This window comes from Bufo bufo, chromosome 1 (assembly GCF_905171765.1).
Source record: "Bufo bufo chromosome 1, aBufBuf1.1, whole genome shotgun sequence".
In the NCBI taxonomy this organism is placed as follows: domain Eukaryota; kingdom Metazoa; phylum Chordata; class Amphibia; order Anura; family Bufonidae; genus Bufo; species Bufo bufo.
In genome coordinates this window covers 779,904,772-779,917,299 of record NC_053389.1, presented here as the reverse complement: position 1 = coordinate 779,917,299, position 12,528 = coordinate 779,904,772, and the positions used below count along the sequence as shown (strand labels likewise).

Here is a 12,528-nt window from a genome sequence, read left to right as displayed (position 1 = left end):
AAGAGGGTTTAAATGTGCTTCCCTATAAAAAGGCTTTCAGAGGCTACTTTTGGGTAGTGTTCCTCTCGGTGAGGTACCATATGCTCAAAGACATTTTGCCCAGGGAACAGACTTTGAAAGGAGGCACATCAATGGACATAGAGAAGCAGGATGGTCGTATCGGTGAACTGCCCGCCTTTTAGGCCGTTCTGTTTTAGATGTTAGGAGGTGTTGAGAAGAGTGGTTATGTGTGGCACACACAGAGGACAGGTTCTGGACTGCCCAGACAGACCACCAGTGGAGAGGATTGTTTGATCCACTGACAAACACAAGCAGCTTCCACAGTTTTGTTGTCCACCATACAGACACAGGTGGCTCCTTCATTACACACCCCTGTCTCTACCTGGACCATTTCCAGGAGCTTAGCAGAAGGAAAGTTGATGTCATGGTGCTCATTACGTGTCCTGCCCCTTACAGCCAGTCACCACCGCCTTGGTTTGCAGTGGTGTCGTGAATGAGAAATCTAGACTGCTACGGAGTGGAACCGTATCATATATATAGATGAATCCAAGTTCTGTTTGGGATCCGACAATGGTCAGGTTGGGTTCAAGTATGGAGGCCTTGTGGTGAGCACTTTGCCTTTGCGACACACTGTCCCAACTGCTGGAGTGATATGTGCAGGACATTCTGCGGCCACATGTGTTCCTCTCATGGCAGGACTTCCAAATGGCATTTTTTGGCAGGATAATGCTTGCCCACACACACAGCAAGGGTTTCCCAGGAATGTTTCCACCAGACTTATCACCAATCGAGCATTTATAGGATCAGCTGGGACTCCAGCTTCAGCAATCTACGAGTGAGCAGGATGTACAGACCCAGCTGTAACATCTGTGGGCAAATGTGGTGTAGGATCCCATATAGAACCTGTATGCCTCTATGTCCAAACGTATCTCATCTTGTATCCAAGCTAGAGGCACCCAACAGCTCATAGAGCATTCTTTTTTCAATGAGTTTATATATACCTATATATTATATACATCCCCTGAGTATTAAGTACATGGACTCACCGTTACTATAGAGGAGTTGCAGCCGGTAATGGGTGCCATTATTGGTTTTCTCATTGCTCAGTTCCTTTGAAATAAAAGTGACAGATGAAAACGATAGTATACGGTATGATTATTACACAACCCCGAACAGAAAGAAAGCCTAATACTCATTACAAAGGGAATTCCCTCGTTAGTCATGTATCATTGTACAGGATCGGCAGTCAATAATCAATACTTCATGGTCAATTAGTGCCTCGTGCCTCAGTATCAGCCATGAGAAGAGGATACTATATCAGGAATCAATATGCTATATATCACATAACACACTGGACATCTGGGGATATCTGATAAATACCAGCTGTCACGTAGGACCGTCCAGCTATATGCACAGGACCATAGGGAACCCCAGCAGGCCGCTATGGAGCAGAATATATAGGGTTATTGTAAGGGCATATAATGTAAGAGCCACGGCTTCAATGAAAACCACATGGATAACAGGGGAAGTATTCTTAGTGTTAACACAAAGGCGGCATTCACCATATACCACATACATTACTGTGCTGGCCGTCATGACATCTCACCACCACTACAGAGAGGATATAAAGTGCAGTATACAGGCAGCATATACTCCATACCACATACATTACTGTGCTGGCCGTCATGACATCTCACCACCACTACAAAGAGGATATAAAGTGCAGTATACAGGCAGCATATACTCCATACCACATACATTACTGTGCTGGCCGTCATGACATCTCACCACCACTACAGAGAGGATATAAAGTGCAGTATACAGGCAGCATATACTCCATACCACATACATTACTGTGCTGGTCGTCATGACATCTCACCACCACTACAGAGAGGATATAAACTGCAGTATACAGGCAGCATATACTCCATACCACATACATTACTGTGCTGGTCGTCATGACATCTCACCACCACTACAGAGAGGATATAAAGTGCAGTATACGGGCAGCATATACTCCATACCACATACATTACTGTGCTGGTCGTCATGACATCTCACCACCACTACAGAGAGGATATAAAGTGCAGTATACAGGCAGCATATACTCCATACAACATACATTACTGTGCTGGCCGTCATGACATCTCACCACCACTACAGATAGGTTATAAAGTGCAGTATACAGGTAGCATATACTCCATACCACATACATTACTGTGCTGGCCATCATGACATCTCACCACCACTACAGAGAGGATATAAAGTGCAGTATACAGGCAGCATATACTCCATACCACATACATTACTGTGCTGGTCGTCATGACATCTCACCACCACTACAGAGAGGATATAAAGTGCAGTATACAGGCAGCATATACTCCATACAACATACATTACTGTGCTGGCCGTCATGACATCTCACCACCACTACAGATAGGTTATAAAGTGCAGTATACAGGTAGCATATACTCCATACCACATACATTACTGTGCTGGCCATCATGACATCTCACCACCACTACAGAGAGGATATAAAGTGTAGTATACAGGCAGCATATACTCCATACCACATACATTACTGTGCTGGTCGTCATGACATCTCACCACCACTACAGAGAGGTTATAAAGTACAGTATTCAGGCAGCATATACTCCATACCACATACATTACTGTGCTGGCCGTCATGACATCTCACCACCACTACAGAGAGGATATAAAGTGCAGTATACAGGCAGCATATACTCCATACCACATACATTACTGTGCTGGCCGTCATGACATCTCACCACCACGACAGAGAGGATATAAAGTGCAGTATACAGGCAGCATATACTTCATACCACATACATTACTGTGCTGGCTGTAATGACATCTCACCACCACTACAGAGAGGATATAAAGTGCAGTATACAGGCAGCATATACTCCATACCACATACATTACTGTGCTGGCCGTCATGACATCTCACCACCACTACAGAGAGAATATAAAGTGCAGTATACAGGCAGCATATACTCCATATCACGTACATTACTGTGGTGGCCGTAGTGACATCTCACCACCACTACAGAGAGGATATAAAGTGCAGTATACAGGCAGCATATACTCCATATCACATACATTACTGTGCTGTCGTTATGACATCTCACCACTACAGAGAGTATATAAAGTGCAGTATACAGGCAGCATATACTCCATACCACATACATTACTGTGCTGGCCGTAGTGACATCTCACCACCACTGCAGAGAGGATATAAACTGCAGTATACAGGCAGCATATACTCCATACCACATACATTATAGACTATACTCAAGGCAGTGACATGCATCAATCCATTCTATCAGATACAGAACTGCACGGACTGTCCTTCCCTTTACACCAGAACCAGTACATTATAGATGCAATCACTATATAGTAATTCATAGACTCCAACACATACAGCTCTCATAGACTCTCTGTATTATCTATAGCTCTCTATTGAGGGTTATAAGGTCAACGGAAGGATTAAAATCACATAGAGTTCAGTTCACTATATACTGATAGACCATCCTACTTTCTATACCACGTACAGCTCTCTATATACTCATAGACCATCCTACTCTCTATACCACATACAGCTCTCTATATACTCATAGACCATCCTACTCTCTATACCACATACAGCTCTCTATATACTCATAGACCATCCTACTCTCTATACCACATACAGCTCTCTATATACTCATAGACCATCCTACTCTCTATACCACATACAGCTCTCTATATACTCATAGACCATCCTACTCTCTATACCACATACAGCTCCCTATATGCTCGTAGACTAGCCTACTCTCTATACCACATACAGCTGTCTATATACTCATAGACCATCCTACTCTCTATACCACATACAGCTCTCTATATACTCATAGACCATCCTACTCTCTATACCACATACAGCTGTCTATATACTCATAGACCATCCTACTCTCTATACCACATACAGCTCTCTATATAGTTATAGACCATCCTACTCTCTATACCACATACAGCTCTCTATATAGTTATAGACCATCCTACTCTCTATGCCACATACAGTTCTCTATATACTCATGTACTATCCTGCGCTATACCAAATACAGCTCTCTATATACTCATAGATCAGCCCACTATCTATACCACATGTAGCTCCCTATATGCTTGTAGACTAGCCTACTCTCTATACCACATACAGCTCTCTATATAGTCATAGACTATCCTGCTCTCTATACCACATACAGCTCTCTATATACTGATAGACCATCCTAGTCTCAATACTACATACAGCTCTTTATATACTCATAGACTATCCTACTCTCTATACTACATACAGCTGTCTATATACTGTTAGATCATCCTACTCTCTATACCACATACAGCTCTCTATATACTATTAGATCATCCTACGCTCTATACCACATACAGCTCTCTATATACTATTAGATCATCCTTCTCTCTATACCACATACAGCTCTCTATATACTCATAGATCATCATACTCTCTATACCACATACAGCTCTCTATATACTGTTAGATCATCCTACTCTCTATACCACATACAGCTCTCTATATACTGATAGACCATCCTACTCTCTATACCACATACAGCTTTCTATACATTCATAGACCACCCTACTCTCTATACTACATACAGCTCTCTATATACTATTAGATCATTATACTCTCAATACCATGTACAGCTCTCTATATACTCATAGCCAGTTATACTCTCTATACCACATACAGCTCTCTATATACTGTTAGATCATTCTACTCTATATACCACATACAGCTCTCTATATACTATTAGATCATCCTACTCTCTATACCACATACAGCTCCCTAAATACTCATAGACTATCCTACTCTCTATACCACATACAGCTCTCTATATACTATTAGATCATTCTACTCTCTATACCATATACAGCTCTCTATATACTATTAGATCATCCTTATCTCTATACCACATACAGCTCTCTATATGCTATTAGATAATCATTATCTCTATACCACATACAGCTCTCTATATACTGTTAGATCATCCTACTCTCTATACCACGTACAGCTCTCTATATTCTCATAGATCATCCTACTCTCTATACCACGTACAGCTCTCTATATACTGTTAGATCATCCTACTCTCTATACCACATACAGCTCTCTATATACTGAGACCACCCTACTCTCTATACCACGTACAGCTCTCTATATACTATTAGATCATCCTTATCTCTATACCACATACAACTCTCTATATACTATTAGATCATCCTACGCTCTATACCACATACAGCTCCCTAAATACTCATAGACTATCCTACTCTCTATACCACATACAGCTCTATATATACTCATAGATCATTCTACTCTCTATGCCATATACAGCTCTCTATATACTGTTAGATCATCCTACTCTCTATACCACATACAGCTCTCTATATACTATTAGATCATCCTTATCTCTATACCACATACAGCTCTCTATATACTATTAGATCATTCTACTCTCTATGCCATATACAGCTCTCTATATACTGTTAGATCATCCTACTCTCTATACCACGTACAGCTCTCTATATACTTATAGACCATCCTACTCTCTATACCACATACAGCTCTATATATACTCATAGATCATTCTACTCTCTATGCCATATACAGCTCTCTATATACTGTTAGATCATCCTACTCTCTATACCACATACAGCTCTCTATATACTGTTAGATCATCCTACTCTCTATACCACATACAGCTCTCTATATACTCATAGACTATTCTGCTCTCTATACCACATACAGCTCTCTATATACTATGAGACCACCCTACTGTCTATACCACATACAGCTCCCTATATGCTCGTAGACTAGCCTACTCTCTATACCACATACAGCTGTCTATATACTGTTAGATCATACTACTCTCTATACCACGTACAGCTCTCTATATACTTATAGACCATCCTACTCTCTATACCACATACAGCTCTCTATATACTGTTAGATCATCCTACTCTCTATACCACATACAGCTCTCTATATACTGTTAGATCATCCTACTCTCTATACCACGTACAGCTCTCTATATACTCATAGATCATTCTACTCTCTATACCACATACAGCTCTCTATATACTGTTAGATCATCCTACTCTCTATACCACGTACAGCTCTCTATATACTCATAGATCATTCTACTCTCTATACCACATACAGCTCTCTATATACTCATAGACTATCCTGCTCTCTATACCACATACAGCTCTCTATATACTATGAGACCACCCTACTCTCTATACCACATACAGCTCTCTATATACTCATAGACTATTCTGCTCTCTATTTCACATACAGCTCTCTATATACTATGAGACCACCCTACTGTCTATACCACATACAGCTCTCTATATACTCATAGATCATTCTACTCTCTATGCCATATACAGCTCTCTATATACTGTTAGATTATCCTACTCTCTATACCACATACAGCTCTCTATATACTGTTAGATCATCCTACTCTCTATACCACATACAGCTCTCTATATACTGTTAGATCATCCTACTCTCTATACCACGTACAGATCTCTATATACTCATAGATTATCCTACTCTCTATACCACATACAGCTCTCTATATACTGTTAGATCATCCTACTCTCTATACCACATACAGCTCTCTATATACTGTTAGATCATCCTACGCTCTATACCACATACAGCTCTCTATATACTATTAGATCATCCTTCTCTCTATACCACATACAGCTCTCTATATACTCATAGATCATCATACTCTCTATACCACATACAGCTCTCTATATACTGTTAGATCATCCTACTCTCTATACCACATACAGCTCTCTATATACTGATAGACCATCCTACTCTCTATACCACATACAGCTTTCTATACATTCATAGACCACCCTACTCTCTATACTACATACAGCTCTCTATATACTATTAGATCATTATACTCTCAATACCATGTACAGCTCTCTATATACTCATAGCCAGTTATACTCTCTATACCACATACAGCTCTCTATATACTGTTAGATCATTCTACTCTATATACCACATACAGCTCTCTATATACTATTAGATCATCCTACTCTCTATACCACATACAGCTCCCTAAATACTCATAGACTATCCTACTCTCTATACCACATACAGCTCTCTATATACTATTAGATCATTCTACTCTCTATACCATATACAGCTCTCTATATACTATTAGATCATCCTTATCTCTATACCACATACAGCTCTCTATATGCTATTAGATAATCATTATCTCTATACCACATACAGCTCTCTATATACTGTTAGATCATCCTACTCTCTATACCACGTACAGCTCTCTATATTCTCATAGATCATCCTACTCTCTATACCACGTACAGCTCTCTATATACTGTTAGATCATCCTACTCTCTATACCACATACAGCTCTCTATATACTGTTAGATCATCCTACTCTCTATACCACATACAGCTCTCTATATACTGAGACCACCCTACTCTCTATACCACGTACAGCTCTCTATATACTATTAGATCATCCTTATCTCTATACCACATACAACTCTCTATATACTATTAGATCATCCTACGCTCTATACCACATACAGCTCCCTAAATACTCATAGACTATCCTACTCTCTATACCACATACAGCTCTCTATATACTCATAGATCATTCTACTCTCTATGCCATATACAGCTCTCTATATACTGTTAGATCATCCTACTCTCTATACCACATACAGCTCTCTATATACTATTAGATCATCCTTATCTCTATACCACATACAGCTCTCTATATACTATTAGATCATTCTACTCTCTATGCCATATACAGCTCTCTATATACTGTTAGATCATCCTACTCTCTATACCACGTACAGCTCTCTATATACTTATAGACCATCCTACTCTCTATACCACATACAGCTCTATATATACTCATAGATCATTCTACTCTCTATGCCATATACAGCTCTCTATATACTGTTAGGTCATCCTACTCTCTATACCACATACAGCTCTCTATATACTGTTAGATCATCCTACTCTCTATACCACATACAGCTCTCTATATACTCATAGACTATTCTGCTCTCTATACCACATACAGCTCTCTATATACTATGAGACCACCCTACTGTCTATACCACATACAGCTCCCTATATGCTCGTAGACTAGCCTACTCTCTATACCACATACAGCTGTCTATATACTGTTAGATCATACTACTCTCTATACCACGTACAGCTCTCTATATACTTATAGACCATCCTACTCTCTATACCACATACAGCTCTCTATATACTGTTAGATCATCCTACTCTCTATACCACATACAGCTCTCTATATACTGTTAGATCATCCTACTCTCTATACCACGTACAGCTCTCTATATACTCATAGATCATTCTACTCTCTATACCACATACAGCTCTCTATATACTGTTAGATCATCCTACTCTCTATACCACGTACAGCTCTCTATATACTCATAGATCATTCTACTCTCTATACCACATACAGCTCTCTATATACTCATAGACTATCCTGCTCTCTATACCACATACAGCTCTCTATATACTATGAGACCACCCTACTCTCTATACCACATACAGCTCTCTATATACTCATAGACTATTCTGCTCTCTATATCACATACAGCTCTCTATATACTATGAGACCACCCTACTGTCTATACCACATACAGCTCTCTATATACTCATAGATCATTCTACTCTCTATGCCATATACAGCTCTCTATATACTGTTAGATTATCCTACTCTCTATACCACATACAGCTCTCTATATACTGTTAGATCATCCTACTCTCTATACCACATACAGCTCTCTATATACTGTTAGATCATCCTACTCTCTATACCACGTACAGATCTCTATATACTCATAGATTATCCTACTCTCTATACCACATACAGCTCTCTATATACTGTTAGATCATCCTACTCTCTATACCACATACAGCTCTCTATATACTGTTAGATCATCCTACTCTCTATACCACATACAGCTTCCTATATACTCATAGACCATCCTACTCTCTATACTACATACAGCTGTTTATATACTATTAGATTATCCTACTCTCTATACCACGTACAGCTCTCTATATACTGTTAGATCATCCTACTCTCTATACCACATACAGCTCTCTATATAGTTATAGACCATCCTACTCTCTATACCACATACAGCTCTCTATATACTATTAGATCATCCTTATCTCTATACCACATACAGCTCTCTATATACTATTAGATCATTCTACTCTCTATGCCATATACAGCTCTCTATATACTGTTAGATCATCCTACTCTCTATACCACGTACAGCTCTCTATATACTTATAGATCATCCTACTCTCTATACCACGTACAGCTCTCTATATACTTATAGACCATCCTACTCTCTATACCACATACAGCTCTCTATATACTCATAGATCATTCTACTCTCTATGCCATATACAGCTCTCTATATACTGTTAGATCATCCTACTCTCTATACCACATACAGCTCTCTATATACTGTTAGATCATCCTACTCTCTATACCACATACAGCTCTCTATATACTGTTAGATCATCCTACTCTCTATACCACATACAGCTCTCTATATACTCATAGATCATTCTACTCTCTATACCATATACAGCTCTCTATATACTGTTAGATCATCCTACTCTCTATACCACATACAGCTCTCTATATACTTATAGACTATTCTACTCTCTATACCACATACAGCTCTCTATATACTGTTAGATCATCCTACTCTCTATACCACATACAGCTCTCTATATACTGTTAGATCATCCTACTCTCTATACCACATACAGCTCTCTATATACTCATAGATCATTCTACTCTCTATACCACATACAGCTCTCTATATACTGTTAGATCATCCTACTCTCTATACCACATACAGCTCCCTATATACTCATAGATCATTCTACTCTCTATGCCATATACAGCTCCCTATATACTGTTAGATCATCCTACTCTCTATACCACATACAGCTCTCTATATACTGTTAGATCATACTACTCTCTATACCACATACAGCTCTCTATATACTGTTAGATCATACTACTCTCTATACCACATACAGCTCTCTATATACTGTTAGATCATACTACTCTCTATACCACATACAGCTCTCTATATACCGTTAGATTATCCTACTCTCTATACCACATACAGCTCTCTATATACTGTTAGAACATCCTACTCTATATACCACATACAGCTCTCTATATACTGATAGATCATTCTACTCTCTATACCACATACAGCTTCCTATATACTCATAGACTATCCTACTCTCTATACTACATACAGCTGTTTATATACTATTAGATTATCCTACTCTCTATACCACATACAGCTCTCTATATACTCGTAGATCATCCTACTTTCTATACCACATACAGCTCTCTATATACTGTTAGAACATCCTACTCTCTATACCACATACAGCTCTCTATATACTGTTAGAACATCCTACTCTATATAAAAACATACAGCTCTCTATATACTGTTAGAACATCCTACTCTCTATAAGACATATAGCTCTCTATATACTCATAGATCATCCTACTCTCTATACCATATACAGATCTCTATATACTGTTAGACCATCATACTCTCTATTCCACATACAGCTCTCTATATACTGTTAGACCATCCTACTCTATATACCACATACAGCTCTCTATATACTGTTAGAACATCCTACTCTCTATACCACATACAGCTCTCTATATACTGATAGACCATCCTACTCTATATAAAAACATACAGCTCTCTATATACTGTTAGAACATCCTACTCTATATAAAAACATACAGCTCTCTATATACTCATAGACCATACTACTCTCTATACCATATACAGATCTCTATATACTGTTAGAACATCCTACTCTCTATACCACATACAGCTCTATATATACTGTTAGAACATCCTACTCTATATAAGACATATAGCTCTCTATATACTGTTAGATCATCCTACTCTCTATACCACATACAGCTCTCTATATACTGATAGACCATCCTACTCTATATAAAAACATACAGCTCTCTATATACTGTTAGAACATCCTACTCTATATAAAAACATACAGCTCTCTATATACTCATAGACCATACTACTCTCTATACCATATACAGATCTCTATATACTGTTAGAACATCCTACTCTCTATACCACATACAGCTCTATATATACTGTTAGAACATCCTACTCTATATAAGACATATAGCTCTCTATATACTGTTAGATCATCCTACTCTCTATACCACATACAGCTCTCTATATACTGTTAGATCATCCTACTCTCTATACCATATACAGATCTCTATATACTGTTAGAACATCCTACTCTATATACCACATACAGCTCTCTATTTACTGTTAGACCATCATACTCTCTATACCATATACAGATCTCTATATACTGTTAGAACATCCTACTCTCTATACCACATACAGCTCTATATATACTGTTAGAACATCCTACTCTATATAAGACATACAGCTCTCTATTTGCTCTTAGACCATTGTATTCTCTACACCAGAGATTTCTCCTGTAGTCTATTAGGCATGCTCCCTATATCAAACACAGCTCTCTATAGACTCTTTGAACACCCTAGAATATTTTCTATACCATATAGCCCTCTACAGCCTCTTCGACCATCCTCTCTATATCACAAGCTCTATATGGACTTCATTCGATACCACATACAGCACTATTAAGAATCATAGGAACATATTGGGGTCATTTATCAAACTGGGGTAAAGTAGAACTGGCTTAGTTGCCCATAGCAACCAATCAGATTCCTCCTTTCCTTTTCGGACAGCTCCTTTGAAAGATGAAAGGAGGAATCTGATTGGTTGCTATGGGCAACTAAGCCAGTTCTACTTTACCCCAGTTTGATAAATGACCCCAGTTATGCACAACTCAGTACAGACACTATAGAGGTTATATATATCACACAGAGCGGTATACTGACTCTTCTGGATATACAATTCCTTCACATTGGACCACACACCAGTCTGCAGACACTTATGGGGTCGGTCCCTCAGTCTATATGATGTACAGCAGCGCTCACAGACACTTATGGGGTCAGTCCCTCAGTCTATATGATGTACAGCAGCGCTCACAGACACTTATGGGGTCGGTCCCTCAGTCTATATGATGTATAGCAGCGCTCACAGACACTTATGGGGTCGGTCCCTGAGTCTATATGATGTACAGCAGCGCTCACAGACACTTATGGGGTCGGTCCCTGAGTCTATATGATGTACAGCAGCGCTCACAGACACTTATGGGGCCGTCCCTCAGTCTATATGATATACAGCAGCTCTCACAGACACTTATGGGGCCGTCCCTCAGTCTATATGATGTACAGCAGCGCTCACAGACACTTATGGGGTCGG

The 12,528-nt window shown here is 39.1% G+C and overlaps 1 protein-coding gene across 2 annotated transcripts in view; it reads right to left on the bottom strand.

Moving 5' to 3' along the window:
• The window catches only part of EBF2 (EBF transcription factor 2), a 90,968-nt gene that overhangs the window by 72,105 nt on the left and 6,335 nt on the right, over positions 1-12,528 (bottom strand). For both annotated transcript variants that reach the window (XM_040414870.1, XM_040414871.1), the window contains exon 3: positions 1,047-1,110. In XM_040414870.1, coding sequence (XP_040270804.1) covers positions 1,047-1,110 — 64 coding nt within the window. The remainder of the gene's footprint in view (positions 1-1,046; positions 1,111-12,528) is intronic.